Raw genomic sequence first — 22,642 nt, 5'->3', positions numbered from 1 at the left:
CTTTCTAAAATAATGTGGTTAATCACAGTTCTTTCATGATTTAAGAGGAGGGGCAAATAATTTTTCACGTAGGGAGGTAGGTTTGGACAGCTTTTTTCCCTTAATAAATTAAATCATAATTTCAAAACTGCAGTTTGTATTTACTCAGGTTATCTTTGTGTAATATTAAAATTTGTTTGATGATCTGAATCTTTTAAGTGTGACAAATATGCAAACAATTAAAAAAACAGGAAGGGGGCAAAAACTTTTTCACACCACTGTATATAACTTAAAGTGTATTGGAGCAATATTGTACAGGTCTGTAGCATTAGCAGTCAACTTTCCATGTCAGTCATAGCGTAACATGCATCACCAGACGTAGTTGCAAATATAGTGACGCTTTTAAGCAGGTCCCCCATTTTCCATTGTTGCAAACGGTTCATCCTGAAACTCACACCATTGATTGAGTCACTTGAGTCAAGTTACTGTGTTGGACTGCTCAACTCTTGTTTACACTCTTTGGGACGTCATCCTAAAGCCCAAAGTATACTTTAGTTTTGAGTTTACTTAGCACAGGCGTTCATCTGAACACAAGCACATAGTCTTTCATAGTACACTCCATTTGATAGCGTGGGGAACACAGGTGCTCAACAATGCACTAGAAAGTTTTATACTTATTTTTTAGACAAACGCTCGTCAGCACAGGCGTTTATTGTTGTAATTGTCTCAAGTTATTCGCTGTTATGTCTTTTCATTTTCTTTTTCGATCGTGAATAACAGGCCGAGGCAGTGTTGCTCACACTATTATTCATTAGGTAGTCCAAGCTGCTAAATACTAAATAGGTAGGTGATCCTATGTAAATGAGCCTAGGGCTGCACGATAAATCGAAATGGAATCGAGATCGCGATTGGACAGAAGCTGCGATTGTCATACGTATCTTTCAGTGAAGCACGGTTCTGTGATCAGCAGTAAATCTCCATCCAAAGGCCAGAGGGCACTCTCGCGCTGAAACTCCAAATACGCCTTGCAGAAGAAACCCAGGAAATGCCTATCACTGCAGCTGAATAAACAGAAGATTCAACTGCTTTCATTAATTCAACGTGACTAATAAACACACGACTACGGCAATATACGGTTTATCTGAGTTCTTATTATAATTTTCATTAAAATAAAGTATATTTATAATGCAATGCCTTTATCACTGCTTAAAAACTATGAAATATGTTGCGTGCCTTATTCTGTGTAAGAAGCCACATCATCTCACAGAAGGATGTATTTCAAACACTCGACTGACATTATGAAGTGAGTTTGGAGTAAAAATATGTTATTAAATGTGGTATTTTCACATGCTTTCAGATGGAGCAGCATTTACTTCACAGAGCCGTAGTTCACTGAGAAGCTATGCAAACAGCTGTCATTATCGAGAACGATTTCTTCGATTTCAGAATCGCGCAATAAAATCGTCTGCGATTTTTTTTGCGTAACTTGTCAGTGAACTACGGCTATGTGTAGTAAATTCTGCTCCATCTGAAAGCACCTGATGATGATTTCCTGCTGATTACAGAACCGGCATTACTATCAAAATGCGCATGACAATCGCATTCGACTAATCGTGCAGCCCTAGCGGAGATCATAGATGAATGCTTTAGGCTTCTGAAAGATTTATTAAACGCCACACAAAACTCCAAAGAAATCCCACTTGTTTGTGATAGCACTATGCTCTAGCAAGTTAAGTATTTAATTGCACCTCACTTGCGTTGGTCAACCAGAAAAGTTTGAAGGCAGCTCTGTCAACCACAAATAATGGCACGAATTCAGGGCAGAACTAACATTTTGTTCTGGGGGGTTGGGGGGGTGGCCTTACATAATCAATTTATCACGGTTTACTACACTATTAGCATGACTTAATTTAATAGATACATTCGGTTTTTATTTTTCCTCACTTTAATATAAAAGCATTTGCTTAAATAGGAGTAACGTTAACATGATTAAACAGTGATACGGTACCCTTATCCAGAACGATTTTATTTCAATGGTTTTTTTCTTAATTTTTTACTTTTTAACGATTTTCCCGAAAGACCATTTTAAGACTGGCAGTGGAAAATGCCAAACGTAAGTACTTGCTAAAAGTACCTGCTAAACGGTCTTATGAATTATTATATCCTACATATCAAAGTATAACATACTCGGTTATCTAAAAAAAAAATCAGAAATAATTTTCAAAAAGTAAATAAACGACAGCAGAACTAAGAGAAATACTATGACATATGTTGCGTGCCTTATTCTGTGTAAGAAGCCACATCATCTCACAGAAGGATTTATTTCAAACACTCGACTGACGTTATGAAGTGAGTTTGGAGTAAAAATGTGTTATTAAATGTGGTATTTTCACATGCTTTCAGATGGAGCAGCATTTACTTCACAGAGCCGTAGTTCACTGAGAAGCTATGCAAACAGCTGCGATTTTTTTGTGTAACTTGTTGGTGAACTACGGCTATGTGTAGTAAATTCTGCTCCATCTGAAAGCACGTGATGATGATTTCCTGCTGATTACAGAACCGGCTTTACTAACAAAATGCGCATGACAATCGCATTCGATTAATCGTGCAGCCCTAAATGAGCCCATGGTTGTGACAGTGTCACAAGAACTGTTTACCATAAATGCTCTTTGTGGACTGGGGAAGGGAAGAGCATAGTACGTTTAACTTTTATTTTAAAAGAACATAGAAAGTACTGTTTGATATGAAATGACCCCTCTATTGAACGTCTTTGGAATGTGACTTTTCCTTCCTCGATTTTGCTGTATGGAAGGATAGTTTGACCTTGCTTCTCTACTTCACCCATGTCTACTGTTATTCACGTTTTGCAAACGCAAAATGTTAAACCCAGTAGTCTCAGTTATCCCAAGAGAATGAATGGTTTTGGAGAACTATTTTTACATCTAAAAACACTAGTCTACTTCCTAAATCTTGACTTTGAAAGCTTGGGGCCCCTCAATAGGGAACTGAACGTGAGCAGTAGGCATGACATGCACGGTTGGCACTGGCCACCAAAGCGCAGGGATTCCCGTAACTCTGTGTGTGTGCTGCAGGAGGGGGGTTATACAGTAGTGACATCTGGTCAACCCAAGACCCTGCACAGGAAAACCACTGCGTCTGGAGAGTGGAAGCTGTGGGGTAAAGGGAAGGAGCGTCGACTGTTGGTTGAAAGGGCGATGGTTTCTTGACTGATAACAGGGGAGATTAGTGCCATGATAGAATCAAAGTAGGGCTGTTAAGTGCTGCCCCACCTGGATATGACCATCAGATTTATGATTTCTGTTCAGAATATGTGACTTAACTCTGTCTTTCTTTTTCCCTGTAGGTACATTGTCATGGGGAACCTCCTTAAAGTTTTGACATGCACAGATCTTGAACAAGAGCCCAACTTCTTCCTCGATTTTGAAAGTGAGATATTTCTCCCCTTTCCATCAGCTCTCTTTCATTTATTAGCTGTAAACAATCCTTCGTTCTCAAAGCTTACCTCAAAATGCACTAGTTTAGTATCTCACGTGTTCTTTTTGGTATGTTTGAGAATTGGGATTCTGGGAGACTTGGTGTAAGTCATTACCCGGTCAACTTGTAAAAAATACCAGTTCCCTTTTTGGGTCTTGATAATATATTTAACTCCTTTCCCCTGGAGACTAGTTCATGAACCACACACAATCTGCTACCATCTCATTTGTTTGAACCCAAAAACCCTCTCCAAAGCGAAGGAAGGTGAATGAACCAAAGAAAAGAAGACTGTAGAAAATAAGAGTTTCCTGGCTTTTATTACCCTTGCCCACAGAACATTTCCATCCTACCATGTTTGTCTCCATTTTTAGTCACATAGCTGTTCCTTTGAAGAAAGACAGCGGGGGTGATATGGAGTCACCTCGAAACCGTTGACCCATTCATGGCTCATCAGTCGGACGCATATAAGAAAAATTCCTATAGTGTCTGCTCAAGTGTTATGTAACACTAATAAAGAGGGCTGGCGTGCGAGAGACTCCAAGAGACAAAGCACTGGAGCAGGACCTACTGTATCAATACGAAAACATACAAAGACGAAAAAGCTGAGAGATCATTACACTCTTAATATGTGGCATCTGAATGCTTGGTGAGAAAGGGTGGCCCTTAATTTCTTAATCTGCATTTGAAGCCAGCTGTAGTTAACAGCTGCCAATGTCTCATTGAGGTTTCTCTTCAGATGTGGGCCTAAAGTTTCCACCATTTAAAATTCCACACTTTGCCTTTAAAATATATGAAACAGGCTCAGCTGTGGAGATTTGACTCAAATACTCTTTAGGATCCCCAGTGAGTAATTCACCCCAGAATTTGAATTTTGTCATCATTTGCCAACCAGTTTGATTTGGAACACAAATGGAGATGTTCAGCAGAAGTCTGCATGGCCTATGAATTGCACAACATTCAGCTGATAGTGAGGTCAAGTTTGGACTGTGTATATCCAAAGTTCAAGTTCCAAGTCCAAACTATATAAGTGTACAAACTACTGTATATAACTACTTGTAGGGTCAATCCAAACGAATGTGAGCAACCAAATCACTTAATAAAATGTCTGCTAGTGAAGTCTATTTACAGTGGTCACTTCAAAAATCTAATTTTGTAGTTTATATTATCCTGGGTGGTAATTTTTTTAATGCAATGGTTTTTCAAAATTGAAGTAAACTTTTAATAAAAGAAACAAAGTAATATTTAACACAAACATTTAATTGCCCCAGCAATTAGACATAAATATGAATTTTACTGCAATGTTATTACGGTTACATTTAGAACAAAATAAAATGGAAGAGATGTTTATTTTGGTGTTGGTATTTTTAAATGTTTTTAAAAGAATTATCTTATTCTCATCAAGGCTACATTTATTTGATCAAAAATTAATTAAGTAATATTGTATAAATAATAAGTAATATTGTGAAATAATATAACAAAACAAATTGAAATAACTGTTTTCTGTTTTATTATAATTTAATATGTAATTTATTTCTAAGATGGCATAGCTGAATTTTCAGCAGCCATTACTACGGTCTTCAGTATCACATGATCCTTCAGAAATCATTCTAATATGCTTATTTGGGGCTCAAGAAACATTTCCTGTTATTATGAATGTTGAAAACAATTGTGCTGCTTAATATTTTTGTGGAAACTATGATACATTTTTTTTTCTTAGATGAATGGAAAGTTCAAAAGAGTACTTTTACAGTAAAACCCTTTCTTCAGTGTACTCACTATTCTATAGTAATAGTGGAATTTGCCCATAGTATCAGCACATGCACAGGGTTAAATATATTGTGCAAAGTGTCACCAAATACTCTTTCTTTGTTATTTCCTTCATTTTAATCTTGCCTCATTCTCTATAAAGCTCTGATTTCTGTTTCATGAGTTGCATATTCACTTTTAATGTGTCAGACACTGAATAAATGTGCCCTTGAAAGACCTTTTGATTAAATACCTTGAAATCTACTCCATTTATTCCCTCTCTCTCTCTCTCTCTCTCTCTCTCTCTCTTCCTCCAGATGCCCAGCCAACAGAAGCAGAGCGGGAAACGTGGGAAGAAGTGGATGTGGTCCTGAAGGATGCACTGGGAATACTTGACGAACTACAGGCATATAAAGGCGCGGGCCAAGAGATACGAGAGGTATAGGCACACTCTCAATATAACAGAGATCTGCTGATGTTTGACTTATACGTATGTACTTATAAAGTTGTTCATGCAAAATTGTCTCCTTACAGTATGCAAATAATTCACACAAAAAATGAGTTAAAGGAATAATATCGGTGGCTTTAAAACGTCTCACAGTGTGTTTGTATGATTCGAAATTCTCTGCTCTGCTCAGTCACGCCTCTGTATGAGTAAGTGTCAGTGTGATTGATACTCTTGTTGCCACGGATACTGTTGCTATACAGATACAGTTGCCATGGACTGGCGTCTTCTGCAGAATGAAAGTGAATGTTTCTTTTATTTATTTTTTCTAATTCACTCAACAGAACGCGGCGTATTCCTTTTTTTATGTCAGCTCACTCAGTAATTATATTAATGAGCCTCATGTATTTGGAAATTCAAAAGCACACTGAGGTAGAGAGAAAAAAACATTGACTAGATGCTCTGCCCAGTGTCATAATGGAAAAACATAATGAAAAAACCTTCAAACCTCTTGTGTGCTGGGATTTGACATCATTTACATCCTCAAATTGCCACCCTCATGAGCACATCATTTAAAAACCTCATCTCACATACATAATTCTAACACAACCTCATACGGTCATAAAATAATATGTTCCATTTAGACTTGTGGGAACGTTGTTTATAACTCGCCAGATGTTGTATTATTAAGATGTTGTGTTTGTTTTTTCAGGCAATTCAGAACCCTAATGACGAGGCATTACAAGACCAGGCGTGGGCTGCTGTGGTGCCACTAGTAGGCAAACTAAAGAAGTTCTACGAATTTTCACAGAGATTAGGTACATTAGCCTGTTTTTCATAACAGAAGTAGTTATGCAGAAACCTTCTACATTAACATTTTGGCATCATTTATTTACCTTGATGTCATTCCAATCCTGAATGATTTTTCTATGTAACACAAAAGGATATATTTAGCAGATTATCCAGGCTGCTCTTTTCCATATTATGAAAGTGAAAGGGGGGCAGCTCTTAAAGCTTCTTTTTTTGTTGTTGACAGTAGCTGATTTATAAGTGCTTGTCATAATAAGTTTGGGAATTTGGGGTTTGGAATTTTTAGGTGAACTGTTTCTTTAAATGTGCTTAACAGCCATTGGCAGTATTTGTTTAAATCAGTTTTTCTGAGCTGTAAACATCTTACAAATTAAATGCACACTAACACATTGTGTGCAAACACAATAACACCTGAGCAGCCACTGGAAAGTACCAAAGCTGGTCCTTTCACACAAAACACAATGTTTGGGGTAACACACTAGCTGACGGATAGGGTTGCTGTACTGTATTAAAGCTTTAATCAGGATAAAACTGTATATTAAAAGCTAACATAAGCAGTAGCATTTACAAATAACAGCGTATCTAAAAGTATGAGACAACAACAAGCAAAAAACATAGGCCTACCATTAAAAGCTGTGCTTGCACAGGTTCTACACGATACTCTTCAATAATATCCTCTGCTTCTCAATCGGGCTCAAATTGATAAGCGATATAAACGACGCCGTTGTTTACAATACAACCAGAGCACATACCGCTGAGGTGAGGGGGGGGACGTTTAGACTCGCACTAGAGGCGGTTTAGCCAATCACAACACACTGGGCTAACTAACCAATCAGAGCCCATCGCCTATTTCTGAGGGAGGGGCTTCATAAAAGCAGGAAATGATCAGCGCGTTTCTCAGAGAAGGGACAGAGCGGTGTGGAATAAAGGTAAATTATGTTAAAAATGTATGTGTTTTTTTTTTTAAAACAAAGCATTAACACATGTTACACTGCACCCCATAAACACAATCAAGCCTAGAAAAAAACCAGTGAACCACCCCCATAAATCAGGGGTCCCCAAACTTTTTTCTGTGAGGGCCACATAATTTGTCCTTTCTTTAATGGGGGGCTGGATCGGTCTGTAACAGAAAATTACATGGGCCGGAGTGACTACCAGTATTATTGTGGAGATTTTATGATGATTTTAAGTGTAATTATTATGCCTCCTAGTGTTAGATTAGTTTATTATTTTGTTATGCATCATACAGACAACTGAGCATTACTTTTCAAGAGACATATAGCCTATTAAAATAGCATTATTACTGTCATAATGACATTTTTTATATATTCATTTCTATTGAAATCGAAACATTTACTTACTTGTGCATATTAATCAGTGTGAACTGGGGGCTTGCTTCTGGCTGCTGAGAAGTCCAATGTCAGGTTCCATTCCTGTCACAGCCAGTCTCAAAGACTGATGCAATTGTTCATCAGTGAGTTTTGATCTCATCTGAGTTTTCATCAGTTTGATGCATGAAAAGGTTTGCTCACAGATATACGTCCTGCCAAAAAGTGTGGACATCTTCATTGCATGCCTTTTGATGTTTGGGTATGTGTCGTTAGGGAGGGCAGCATAGAATTCAATGAATTAAACACATCTTTCAGAACATCACAGTTCTGTAACTCAGCCAACTCAAACTGATAAGAAGGCAGGACTTCGTCAATGTCGGCAGCAAAGGGGTTCTGGAAAAGGCAGATTTCTTTAGTGTGGACATCAAACTCCGCCTTTAGCATTTCCAGCACTTCCACTGACTTTTCAGCTGGGAATGGGGCCACTGGATTCTCAGCTGAGAGGCTTTGGGTAACGGGGAGATGGGTGAAGTCTTGCTTTTGCACTTGTCCCACAAGCAGTGCTAGTTTCACCTCAAATGCTTTTATGTGGGAATACATGTCACATATTAGCTTCCCCTTGCCTTGGAGCTGCAAGTTGAGGCCGTTCAATATTTCTGTCACATCTGTTAAAAAGGCCAGGTCCCATTTCCATTCTGCGTCAATCAGTTCTGGGACAGTTTGCCCTTTGTCAGAAGAAAGGTGAATATTTCGGGTAGCAGCTCGTAAAAATGCCTCAAAACTCTGCCCCGGCTTAACCATCGGATTTCTGTGTGGTAAAGCGCATCTCCATGAGCAGACTCTAGCTCAGAGAGAAAGGCTTGGAACTGCCTGTGTTTAAGTCCATTTGCTCTGATGAAGTTTATACATGACACCACAACCTTCATGACCAATTCCCACTTCAGAACTTTGCAGCAGAGTGCTTGCTGGTGAATCAGGCAGTGGACTTGTAATAGGGGGGTTAGACCTCTTTCCTCCATTTCCTTTATTCATGCATCCTATAAGCCCCCTCGGCGCGCCAACCATACTAGGAGCCCCGTCAGTCGTGATGCTGGCCAGCTTAGACCAGTCTAGATCTAACTCTCCTATCGTTTGGCACACTTTACCAAAAATAAAATAAACCCCCCCCTGTCATAGTACCTTTGAGACTTCGTAGGGCTACCAGCTCCTCGGACACTTCAAAGTTTGAGCCAACTCCCCGAAGAAAAATTAGCAGCTGTGCCGTCATTGCTCTCATCCAGTGCTAATGCAAAAAATTCAAATTCTTTCACTTTCTCCTGCAGCTGGGCATATACATTATCCCCCATTTCTTCAATTTGTCTGGTGATTGTACTTGCGGAGAGACTCACTGCTTTTAAGACGTCTTTCTTATTGGGGCTCACCTTCTCCGCAACAGCATTCATACATTTCTTGACGAACTCACCATCACTGAATGACCTACCGCTGGTTGCAATCAGTTTAGCTACCTGAAAACTAGCTCAAACGGATGACTGGTTCACCTGGGTTTGGCATACAAACGTATTCTGCTGAGCTGATAGTCAAATTTTTAGCTTCGACACTTTGTCTGCTCTCATTTGGTCTTGCAAGCTTGCATACTTGTCTCTGTGGCGGGTTTCATAGTGTCGGCGCAGATTGTATTCTTTGAACACAGACACAGTTTCTTTACAGATGAGACAAACAGACATTTCTTTGCATTGAACAAAAAATGTATCACTTTTGGTTAAATACCCTGCATTCTGAATCAACTTTTCTCTTTTTCAACCGTTTGGCCATTTTGTTGTCTGTTTGAATTTTCTTGCTGGCTCACATGCAGTAGCACCTGCTTGATCACGATGGAATGTTTTGTTGAATGTACCATTCTGTTGGTGGATGAATCTAACCAATAATTAGGCTATGTTAATAACTAAGGGAAATTTTAGTCTGAAAGCCAACCTTTATTATCAAATACAGATATTTGGCCATTTTGTTGTCTGTTTGAATTTTCTTGCTGGCTCACATGCAGTAGCACCTGCTTGATCACGATGGAATGTTTTGTTGAATGTACCATTCTGTTGGTGGATGAATCTAACCAATAATTAGGCTATGTTAATAACTAAGGGAAATTTTTGTCTGAAAGCCAACCTTTATTATCAAATACAGATACGAGTAAAACATATTTAAAATTAAATTTTCAAAATATGTCTTTGGCATTTGGCCATAGTTTGGGGACCCCTGCCATAAATGTTACAAACCTCTCACAGATATGCATAGAGAAAAATGGCCATGGTATCTTAATACTTCAGATCATATGGCTTCCTTAGCATTAGCTGTTTTGCCCATCAAAATACAGGAATGTTAGCATCTCAATAAGACCAAGGTTTGTGGTGGTCTTGCCCTGTAGCCCTTGATACCCTGCACTTTAAATCAGTAATGGCTTCTGAACTTGTAGTCAATGAGTGCAGGCCAGGCGTCTGCCATATGTTACGTAACTCGCCGAACTGGGTCATCTTGCTTTCCCGCGCTTTCCGCTCCAGAACACTAAACCGGCTTTTGGCGCAAGCCCTCATGCTTGACATGCTTCGCTTAACTACCCTGATCACTTGGCATGTAGTGCTCTCGTCTGTGCATATTAACTCAAAGTTTGAACCTTTGGTTGTCAGTGGTGTTATAATTGTATTAACAGCTTGAAAGATTGCTGCTGCGTTCTGACGAGTCTGTCCGAGTCTCCAGACAAGGACAGACTTGCAGAGCAGAGTGTCAGGTTTCGTGATTGATTCACAATAAAATCATACTAAAGAGATAAGTCCATTAATAATTACAATTTTATTTTCATTTAATACTTTTATTATTTATTTATTTAAATTATACATTTTTGAATGTAGTTTGGTCATACCATTGCTTGGCATCCTGCATAAATTATATATACAGGTGCATCTCAATAAATGATGCACCTGTATATATATATATATATATATATATATTACACTGCACATTATTTTACCTCAAATTTTTTTTTCCTCAATTTTTTTATTTATTTATTTATTTTTGGTGGTTTGTTTGTGTAGTTTTGTTTTACTGGTTCATCTCAAACTATTATTATCATTATTCCTCAGTGTATACATTTTAACATTACTTACATATCTTAGTTGTTCTCTCTTGCAGTCCCTCTCCCTGCCCTACTTTCCTCTGATCTGCCATCCTCACCTCACACTCCATTCTCAGCATGTGCCCTTAAAAGCCGCTCATCTCAAGCTCTGTTTTGACTGGGAGGAGAATAGTGTGCTTCCATGGCCATTTTTAATCAGCTCCTCTGCCCTGCCAAGCTGACTAAAGCAGATGGAGGTCATTACCGTATGGCAAATCTGCTCAATTTACTCTACATACTGCTGCAGCTTGAGTCACCAGCCTGAAAATTCCCTGTCTCTTTCTCTCTCTCACTCCGATGTGGAGAGCAGCCTGTATGGCTATATTGGCTTGACTATGAAAAACTTAAAAGCTCTTGGTTTCTCAAGTCCATATGGGAATAAATAAGTTAACAGACAAAGCTACCCTCTGTTTACCTTCAGACGGGATTGATTACTGCAATTTCCAAATGAGCCAATAAAAACAAAGCTGAAAAACCCAAAAATTGTCTGATCTCTCAGATCAGACTTAATTCAGTTCATCAACTGTTGTTGATACATGGATCTAAAGCTACATCACCCAACCATCGCTTTTTTTTCTTTCCATTGCTCTCTTTCAACATGCAGTAGGAGTTTCTTGTACAATTTTGTAATACTAGCAACAGCGAAACATGAATCACTTCAAAGGCAACTCTGTTTGGTTTTGTTTATATGTATATTTTAAGACTTGTAATTGAGATCAGGATTAAAAATTGGGTTGATGCGGCCAGACTGAGATCATACCTCAACCGTACCTCAACCATAAACTGATTTATGGCTGCTGGGCTGACTCTTATGTAATATAATTACTCTAACATGCTGCTGTGTACAATATTGCAACAACAGAGCAATGGAGAGAATGAGAATGGGAATTGTGGGTTAAGAACAGCCTCTCAAGTCATCGAGCTGTCTACTGAGGCTTAAAACATCACTGTGTGTTAGTAAAGAACATCGAGAAACTTCAGATTAGGCCTTATGTAAGAGTAGATTTTTGTGTCCAAATAAGCCAGGCTTATTTCAGTCTGACTTATTTTCACTTGATTTGGTTTCATAAAGCAAAATTACCATAGCTCAAGCTCAGTCACTCTGGCAATTTATGCTGGGAAACTAATCTGGTCTGGAGCAGGCTAACTGTCAGGCTAAGCTGAGCTCCTCTAACACTGACCAATAGGAACGCATTTATATTACCACTGACTCTCTCACATACAATTAGTTGACATTATTATTAGACCAAAAATAAAAACATAATGCAACTTAAATAATCAAATAAATAAAAGATAGGCTACAACCAACTGTATTTCATGTATTGTGCCCAAAATGTAATGACCTTTTTTTTTTTTTAAGATATATGAAAACATTTTAACATAGTTGCTACTTGCACATTCAGTTGATCAGCAGTTTCTAGCCGTGCAGCCTTTCTCTCAGATTTTATGACGGCTGTACCTTTTATGGTTATTAGTAGAACATTAAAACATTACAATCTAAAATTGCTCATTAAAGCATTAAAAACACAAAATTAAAAGTTAAAACCACTGATTAAAAAATGAAAATAAATAATAGAAATTAGACTACATTTTAACTGATAAGAGGAACACACATTTAACTCATTTGAGATAGTAGGGCTGTATTAGCCAGCTTACATTTGATTTACAGTTACTGCTATGATAAAAATACACTTATATGTAGGATTAAAATTCTACATGTCACATTTAATGTCCAACAACAAATATTTTAGCAGAATGCATATTTTATTCAGAATTATTGCGCTATTATTCTATTGTGTTCCATCTGTGTAGCACGCATGCGCGCAGCAGCGCTCATTCACTCACGAAGCCTCGCCTATTCCTGACAGCAAAATGGTTATATTTGCATGACTTTCTAACATTTACAGATGGAAAATATACCTGTGAGGTGTCAGTTATGCACTGAGGAAAACACAACATCTCAAATGCCTTAAACAGCACAAATATTCGCTGTTTGCCATGGTGGATCGTTTTGATCCATGATCGACATTAAGGGCTGCTTAAGAATAAGCGTGCACATCAAATTATCCTGACTCATTGAACCTGGATCGAATTAGTGAGATTGCGTGAATTTAAATTGTCGTTTATGAAACCGCTTTAGTCCCGATTGATTTGTTAGGTTATTTCAAGTCAGCTTTTGGACTTTAATCCCCGGTTTTCTTAGCGTCTTTTATGAAACAGCCCCCTGGTCTGCGGGCAGTATGAATCAATATGTCAGCATCTAAACAGTATATTGTTTAAAAAAACAATATATGTGGGCTGTTTTATACAACATTTAGTTGAAAAACAACCATCCATTAATGAGTTATAGTTACCTGGTTATAATGAGATATAGTTAACTCATCAGTGGGTGGATGTTTATAATTGGTAAAAAAAAAAAGATATATTATTGTTAAAAAATGTGTTGCACTCAATGAGAACCTAATTGACCCTAACTGACCATTGTGTGACTCTACAGAAGCAGCGCTGCATAGTCTATTGAGAGCACTCACTAGTGAGACATACGATGACCCCACACAGCATCTGGAGAGAGAGCAAGCCCTCGCCAAACAGTTCGCTGAGATCCTGCACTTCACACTGCGCTTTGATGAGCTCAAGGTGAGGACCATTCCTCAATATTATACCTCAATAAAAATTCCTTTGTTACGTGATGATAATGGTTTTAGATATCATTATTTATTTGTATTTATTGGTTGCAGTCATTGCATAAATGAAAGACCATTATACATGATACAGGTTTATCCTGTTTATTTTCACCGAGTCAGTCGATGAATTAATTTGCATTTAAAATGATTGTTTATTTAGCATTGGATGTGTACTAATACTAGGGCTGACACAATACAGGTCAAAAGTAATTGGTTTGAATCTCATGAAACCTGAAACCTGTCAAGAACATGTTTGAGTCTTATAATAAGAAATAAAAATTATATTTATATTTAAATAAAATTAAGCCTAGTTGTTGAATCATTAAAATTTTTAGTATTTATTACAAATATTGTTTAGAACTTTCCAGCCCTCTGAATTATTATTACCATAATAAAAAAATACGAAAAGAAAATATTAATGCATATTGGTATTATATTGGTAGTATTATATTGACTTTAATTTATGATGGCTTAAAAAAATTACATTATTGAGAATTTAATGAGAATCACTAATGAGAATATTAGTAATTATGAAAAAAAAAAAATATATACAAATTAATTGTAAACATCCGGATGTAGCACTGTAATCAAAATTTAGGGAAAAAATTTTGGAAAATATTCCTAATTCCTGATTGTTATGAAAATAATATACATAATAATGTTTCATTATCAAACTTAATGGACCTAAAAACATGCTTAATTTTCTTTATGTAAAATATGAGGTCTGTGAGGAGAAGTTATTCATTAATGTTCTGTAGTCAAATGAAATGCATAGTTTCATTATCAAACTTAATGGACCTAAAAACATGCTTAATTTTCTTTATGTAAAATAGGTGTGAGGAGAAGTTATTCATTAATGTTCTGTAGTCAAATGAAATGCATGGTTAAAAGATGAGCTCACCATTTACTGTAAGTCAGCAGAATTTGAACATGCAGCCTGCTATTACACATTACCATGCGGTTGATGAGACTGACCAGGATGTGATGCCTTAACAAGCTTCCACTTCTTTCTAATGACATGCTAATCGTGATTAGAAACCAGCTAATGAGAAAATAATTACTTTTCAATTGCACGTGCCAGTTTTCACTGTCCCAGGTGCTTGCCAAACCTTTCTCGACACTTAAGATCACAAGAAAATTAGCTTTTGAGCTGTCGCTCTCCTCATTCTCTTATTCTCTGCTTAAACAGCTGCTGTTTCTTTTACATCAAATTAATAATGCAGAACGGACACTTAAAAGTGTATATGTCAAGACAGCAGCATGCTGAGCTATAGTGTGCTTTTTTACACACTCCTCTGACCATGTCAGAACCTCAGACACTCAAACAACCCTAAATCACTGAACAGTAAACCACCTCATTTGTCTCGGGTTATGTGTCCAAAAAAATCAAATAATGTTTTGTCTAGCCGTTTTCTTATTCATCTCAGCACCAACACTAGTGCCTTTCTGTTTTGCTCTTCATAAACATTCACATACACCCCGATGCCCTGCGGCATGGAGCTAGGATGCCCCAATTAAAGAGCCCCCCAGATGGGGTTGCTAAATGTGAGAAGGTAGGGGGTGTAAGGTGGCATGCCAACCTCCATCCAACCATGCCCTCCTCTCAGCTTGGCGCAGTGACCTATTTCAGCCCGCCAATGCCGTAGCAACGTACACTGCAGGGATAGGATGGGCTGTCTAGTCTGACATTAAATCGACTGAATACCAGCACTGCATTAGTTTTGTTGACAAGGATGTCATTTGAGGATATTGTTTTGATTTCTTCTTTCTGAGAGTTATCCATGTAACCATCATTAATCCTATAAAGCCTACTGGATAATTTGATGCATTCATTTCTAAGGCCTCTAAATTATCAAAACTTTGCTGAAAAACCTGTTATACACAAGGTTGATACTCAACTAAATATATAAGGATATATGTCTAAAGGTTCAATAAACTGTTACATTTCAAATACATGAGATTTTTCTGACTGTTATTTCATATTTCAGGCTTTACAGAATTAATAATCACTATCCTTGTTCAGAATTCACTGAATATTTGGGATAATTATAGTTGACCTCTGCTCTTGCGAATCCTAGAGTTCATTCTTCTCCCTGAACTTTGTCCTCTAACCCGTCTCTGCTGCCATCTTGACGAGCGCCCCGTCCTTTGTCACTGAATTTGTCATTGAACCCTAAATTGAACATGACTCTTCATTAGAGTATATTTATCCATCTGTCACAAGCTACAAATCTTTTGTGGTGCGCTTTAGGTTTAAACCGTAATTCTATAGGGGATTCATGGGTCCCAGACTGTCTAAGTCCTGGCAGATAAAGATTGCTTTGATTACCTAAAGGAACTGGTAGTCATTTACGTAAAGCTTTAGCTAATCCTGTAAGTGTTCTTCGCCTTCTAGGCTACCAGACTGTATTTGACTACTTCAGTCCTGTCACACCAGCAATTACCTGGAGATTTGCCTCCCTTTGAAACACCTTTGCATACACAATTTAATTTTATTAATGGTTCTTGTTAAGGCAAGCGTCACTATTACTATTGTTCATACTTAGAGTTACGGGTTGTTTAAAAACCCATAACTTTGAGTATTAAACTTCGTTATGTAACTTTGAGAGGTGTGCTATTACTTTTCTAAGGGATCAGATTTAGGATTTCCACCTGGCAGATGATAAAACAGATGAAAATAATCCCATAGATTTAAATTGAACCACATTTAGAGACCTTAAAGAGACTTGGTGGCTAGTAACAGTATAGGACAGTATAGCAACATGACAATGCCCTTGCAATTATACATCTAAAAACCAATATGAACATTTTAACAACTGCATAGCAATGGTCTGGCAATCACCCACAAGCAAGGATTGTAAAGGAGAGATTGAAAATATTTAAAAGAAGACTGCAGCCATTACTCCAGTCTTCAGTGTCACATGATCCTTCAGAAATCATTCTAATATGCTGATTTGGTGCTCAAGAAACATTTCTTATTATTATCAATGTTGAAAACAGTTATGCTGCTTAATATTTTGTGGAAACCATTTTTTTTTTCTTTCAGTCAGTATTCTTTGATAGAAGGTTCAAAAGAACAACATTTATTTGAAATAGAATCTTTTGTAATAATAAATAATAAATTACTTTCACTTTTGATCCATTTAATGTGTCTTTTTTTTATTTTTTTTAAAGGAAGTCTTTCTGACCCCAAACTTTTGAATAGTAGTGTAGATCAACTGACTAAAGACATGTTTTTTCATTCTTTTGCAGATGACAAATCCTGCCATTCAGAATGACTTCAGTTATTACAGGAGGACCCTGAGCCGCATGAGGATCAATAATGTTCCTGTGAGTTTTCTCAAGAATTGAAACTGTCACCTTTATATTGCTATGACTTTCCCAACCTCCCCCTTTCTCTCTTTCTATTCACCTTTCTGTGTATTACACTTCTGTCCTCACTTATTTTATCTACACCTGTTTTTTAACTTTAAAAGTAAAAATACGCCTTTGACAAGCAGCTCTCGATTTTATCTAAACCCCTTTCACATAACTAACACACTTCCTTTTTTTTCTCACTCACATACTTAAGCACTCAGCCACTTGCACATACCAACCCTCAGGGGACTATTGAGGACCCAAACAGAAAATGGCCTCCCACTGGGAGAGCGAGTGAGTTCTGAGATGCTCACTGAAGTGCAATGAGGTGCACCAATATAGTTTGGCACCTGATCTGTGGTCAGCTTTTATGCCTGTCCTCCCCAGAGATGTCCTGCCCTCCTAGAGCTAAATATCTGATCTGAGAGCGGGCCACATACTTAGCCCTGGGGGACACCGTGCAGTCTGCCTACCTTGTTTAGTGAAGTGGCGCTGGTTTTCCCCTCATATTCTCCCAGACTGAATTCAGTAGCCCCACCATGGCTCCCTAGGGCCCTACTACTGTACGAGAGCTAAATAAATCACTCCAGCTAGCACTCTCCACATCTGCACTAATATTTTAGACTATTGCTTAATGTATGAATGTATTTTTAGACTTGACACAACAGAATGTGCAGGTGTATGCAGTTTACTGAAAGATTAAAGATTTTATTAAATAAAAACAAATTTGCAATTGTCTGCCTGTTCTCATTTTAAAGCTGATGTTTTTGCTTGCTTGAAATATGTTTTCAAGTAACCCTTTTTATTCAGTAGAATACTGTAAGTAAATTAAGTCAGATTTAATTTCACTGAAAAGATTTTTAATTATTCATTGCATATTTTGCGAAAGAACTAAAGCTTAATTTCCTTGTCTGGGGATGTCTTTACTTTTCCCATCCTTGTCCAGTTCACTGTTTCTCCCATTTACCTGTCAACCAAAATGACTGTATTACGGGATATTCCATTGTTACTCAAATGATGCTAGCTTTGCAAACTCAAAAATTGACTGACATACAATTCCTTCTCATTTAAGCAGAAGTGTTGAGTAACAACCATCCATTTCTGAAGGATTAATTTTTTAATATTTAGTACAATAATGATGTATAGCATTTTTGACAGATTTTTCACCTGAGAAATTGGGGAAAATTGGGAAAAAAACCTTTCAATGCTTATGAATCTTCATATTGTTCTCTTTATGGTCTTCTATTAATCATTTTCATGAGGCATTGACTGTGATAAGTTCTGAGAAACTGTTCAGAAAGAAGAATCTATGTTCTCCTTGCTTTACTTCATTCAGAATGTTTTTGGTGTCTGTCCCTGTAGGCAGAGGGAGAAAACGAGGTGAATAATGAGCTGGCCAATCGGATATCTCTATTTTATGCTGATGCCACACCCATGCTAAAGACATTAAGTGATGGCACAACAAAATTTGTATCTGAGGTAAATAAAAACATTTCAAATCAGTTCTCAGTGACATTTTCATAAATAACTTATAAATAAATAAATAATTTTTCGCTTTTGCCCAACAGAATAAAAACTTGCCCATTGAAAACACAACAGATGTATTAAGCACCATGGCGAGCGTGTGCAAAGTTATGTTGGAAACCCCGTAAGTCTGCCATTTTCTCATCTGTCTGATGACACCATAAAATTTGCGGTGTATTAAACAAGAACAATGTACTAGAAATTGGTAGGCAAATATAAAAAAAAAATGTAAAAAATTGCTTATTCTGTAATTTTGTTTGGATACAGAGAGTATCGCAGCCGCTTCAGCAGTGAGGAGACTGTTTCTTTCTGTCTGCGTGTCATGGTGGGGGTCATCATCCTCTACGACTACGTCCATCCCGTCGGCGCATTCGCGAAGTCCTCCAAAATAGACGTGAGTGAAACACATCTATTTCCCATTTCCCGGGTTTGCATCTCCCGTTACTGCAATCCCATCTCTGAAGTTTTTTTCCCTCCCCCCACTGACTTATAATCATAGTGCTTAGAAAACATGGTGATGGCTCTCTCACAGCATCATGACTCATGAATTTGAGTGCTGTCATTACTCTGCCACTCTAACCATGGTTGCTTTTTTCCCCAAACAGATGAAAGGCTGCATTAAAGTGCTCAGAGATCAGCCACCAAACAGTGTGGAAGGTCTTCTAAATGCTCTCAGGTACCTTATTCAACAAGCCAACATTTAGAGTCTCATACAGTAAATCTCGTTATTTTACAGTGTTTTAAACACGAATCAGTTGGTATTTTCCAAAATTAACTTTGTCAATCCTGCTAGTTATTCTTTTTTTGTTTTTTTGTTTTTTTTTTTTTTCATGAATATTATTATATAAAATCTTACCATATTAATATCATATCAGTCAACTGCACTTGTCCATGAAGACACATTTAGATTTTGTTCCTCATATTTTCTTTAGTGGTTTAATGTGATGAATATTCCATGACATATGCAAAGATTCTTTTCTTTTTCTTTTTTTTTTTAGCACTGCATGTTTTTTTTGCAACAGTGCTAAAGAAAGCTTGACATGATACTGCAAAATACTGCGGTAAATATAATTATTACTTAATGTCTTCTGTGCAGGTACACAACAAAACATCTTAATGATGAGTCAACCACTAAGACCATTAAAAGCATGCTGCAGTAGCAACTAAACTCTGGGACACACACACCACTGGCCTCAAGCAATTGCTCAGGAGATGCACATACACTCTCTCTCCTGGACTAAAGCGATGCACAGAAAAAGGAATAAAGCCGTTCAAAGAATTTTTTTTTTTTTTTTTTTTTTTTTTTTTTATTAAACCGGGAAAAAAAATCAGACAAAAGCTTCTCAAATCTTTCCTTGTCTTTTTACAAAGCAGATGCTGCTGGCATTATGTGTGGTTTTCTGTGCCAAAATGGTTTTGCTGAAATAAGCATTGTTAGATTATATTTGTGGTAAATGTTTTAATTTAGCTTGTTTCCCTATAAAGGGAGGGTGAGTGTTTTGACTTGAATATAAAATATCTATATATTATCTATATGATCTGGATACAATTATAAAAAAAGAGAGAAGTATATTATTATTTTTTTAATTAATATTTAATGTTACATCCACTGCATGGCAAAATGATTACATGTCTTCTATTTAAAAGAAAACTGTTTCAAATTCATTTGTCTGCTTGATTTTGTGTAAAGGAAAAAGGTGTTTAAATTATGTTTTGAAATGGTACTTGGAGATTAAATTTTTTTTTTTTTTTCAATTTTTTTTTTTTTTTTTTTTTATAGTTCTTGATTTGTTTTTTTTTTCCCGTAGGTGTTATAATTTTCTGATTTTCTTTTTTCGATCTGAAAACTAGCTTTCAAAAACTGTGATAGTTTGTAATCTGTGTCAGTTGTGATGACAACATGATCTTAAGATGAAATAAAATGCTTTCATTTTTATAATGATATGTTTACTTTTTTTAAATGCAGTGCTACTAAGGTGTATGCAAATGAGCAGTACATTTCTGGTATTATGCAAAACAGCAGTGGCATTATGCGTGATGTTTGAATTTTGAAATTCTGGTCAACACAATTGCAGATTGCACAAGATTGTCCGAATCAACCAATCACAATTTCATTTTTATATCTTGAAATATTAATAAATAAAATCAGGATGGTTTATGTAAGATGCCACAATATCAGATTTCAGTGGGAAAAAGATTGATTATGGTTATGCAAATGGTTGTGCAAAAAAACATTGAAAAATAGAGAATAATGTACCTAGACTTTGTGATAGATCAAAATAATTTCTGCATCACTTCACCCAGTCAGATTGGAACTGATCTGCTAATTTATTGAGTGATGTATGTTTGTCTAAAACGTCTGTTAATGTGATGTCCATTGAAGATCTGCTCTGTTCTATCTTGTTCTAATTGGCAGGAATCACCTGCCAGTTTCAACACGCTTGCAATCAAGGATTCACAGGCTGTGAGAAGGGTGTGGCCAAGTAATTCTGCAGTAAGGACATGAATGAAGGTCAGGGAGGATGGTGAAACGCACTGCAGGGCTCTCTGCATCCTGTCAGTGAAACTCTTGGGGTTGTGGAGTGTGAGAGAGAGTGAGTTTTAGGGTGTGTCCTGTATCCATGCGGCACTGCTGGATTGAGGGACCAAGAGTGCAGATGTTAAAAAAAAGAGTTCAGGAAAGCAGGTCGTGTAATGGCTGGGTCTGAAATGCTTTAGGCAACAAATGATGAACATGTACTAATTTTGGTTGGTGTGTGAATTTCGGGTGGCAATGAAATGTGTCAGAATACAGTGTGTCAATTATAGTGAGTACTGAATAAAAATAATTATTTTATTAAGTTCATTAATGTTTGAAAAACATTTGATTTATGAAATTGGGACCACATAATGCATTTAAATGACAATGACTAAAACATTTTAGACTTGCATTTTACAGTATATCACTGATCTCAACTTGAGCACTCTTGATAATAGCCGAGTGCCAGTTTTCCATATCCAAAATCCATCTTTAGCATTGGAGGAATAACCAGGACTATAAGCAGTTTTTCGATGTCAAGAATGGCTTCTGTGAGTATCCTTTATAAAACCTTTCAGGGGTTGCCAATTCTGCTTGTATACGGGCAGTGTATCATAGTCAGTCTGCTAAATAATGGCTTTTGTTTGTCTATTTAAGCTATTAGAAATAATTGGAAATATAGAGGGAAGTGAGATTAGCACTGTGAAATTTAACTTAATAGATAAACACTTAAATGTTCAGATAATCATTTAAATTACAAAGTTCCTGTTACAGAGTCGTTATTCAGTTGAATAGCTTTGCTAAGGTTTCAGGAGGAATATACTGTAGTTTATCCTTCTGGTGGCTGTTCCTGTAAACAGTATTAAAATTTATCAGTAGACTTCAGCATAGCTGTTAATGTTGTGAACTGTCTTCTAACAGGCCTGTCTTCTCAAAGCAGATGTATGGAGGGTGAATTCGGGTAATCTGGGACATTTTTTGCAATTTTGACTTCTGCGATTTATTTCGATATCTATCATACATTAGATCAACACATTAGACTTTTCTGAAATCCCTAAGATGTTTTCTAACCACACCAGAAGAAAGAATGTTGATATTATACCCAGAGGAGACATGCCACACCTATTAGTGTTTTTTGTGCCAAAAAAAATGTATCTGCCTGAATTTGATAATCTGGGACAGGTCACGTTGTAATCTGGGACATATGTATTAGGCCTAAAAAAGCCTATATTCACCATACTTTATGCATGCCAAACACAATAATCACCAATTTTTAAAAAGCATTATGAAAAAAATGACAATCTCAATAAAGAAATGTATATTTCAATATCAGGACAAATAATTTCTTTCTGTGAACAGGATAAACAATCTACTGTGTTAATTCATTTTAATTAATTTAAAACTATTAAAATTGTTTAACATTTGTTTAACATTGTATTAACATTTTAAAGAATCAACTAAAATTTAAGCAACAGCAAGCAACAATTTGATTAATGGATTATTCAGTCAGTTATTCAAGTTCTCCATTCTATTAAAATTGGGGCTACTCGGGGAACAAACACTACGTGTGTGTGTGTGTGTGTGTGTGTG

General features: G+C 36.8%; 1 protein-coding gene across 3 annotated transcripts in view; it reads left to right on the top strand.

Annotated features, from left to right (window-relative positions):
- LOC107724568 (protein FAM49B-like) overlaps nucleotides 1-19,783 on the top strand; it is an 81,618-nt gene extending 61,835 nt beyond the window's left edge. For all 3 annotated transcript variants that reach the window (XM_016533546.1, XM_016533547.1, XM_016533545.1), the window contains 10 exons: nucleotides 3,344-3,426; nucleotides 5,538-5,659; nucleotides 6,378-6,483; nucleotides 13,467-13,606; nucleotides 16,906-16,983; nucleotides 18,373-18,489; nucleotides 18,579-18,658; nucleotides 18,802-18,928; nucleotides 19,140-19,210; nucleotides 19,631-19,783. In XM_016533546.1, coding sequence (XP_016389032.1) covers nucleotides 3,354-3,426; nucleotides 5,538-5,659; nucleotides 6,378-6,483; nucleotides 13,467-13,606; nucleotides 16,906-16,983; nucleotides 18,373-18,489; nucleotides 18,579-18,658; nucleotides 18,802-18,928; nucleotides 19,140-19,210; nucleotides 19,631-19,694 — 978 coding nt within the window. In that variant the 5' untranslated portion in view covers nucleotides 3,344-3,353 and the 3' untranslated portion in view covers nucleotides 19,695-19,783. The remainder of the gene's footprint in view (nucleotides 1-3,343; nucleotides 3,427-5,537; nucleotides 5,660-6,377; nucleotides 6,484-13,466; nucleotides 13,607-16,905; nucleotides 16,984-18,372; nucleotides 18,490-18,578; nucleotides 18,659-18,801; nucleotides 18,929-19,139; nucleotides 19,211-19,630) is intronic.
- The last annotated feature ends 2,859 nt before the right edge of the window (nucleotides 19,784-22,642 follow it).

This window comes from Sinocyclocheilus rhinocerous, unplaced genomic scaffold, assembly GCF_001515625.1.
Source record: "Sinocyclocheilus rhinocerous isolate Xijiao unplaced genomic scaffold, SAMN03320098_v1.1 scaffold1507, whole genome shotgun sequence".
Classification (NCBI taxonomy): domain Eukaryota; kingdom Metazoa; phylum Chordata; class Actinopteri; order Cypriniformes; family Cyprinidae; genus Sinocyclocheilus; species Sinocyclocheilus rhinocerous.
Note: the sequence above shows the minus strand (reverse complement) of the source record. Positions and strands in the feature narration are given on the sequence as shown.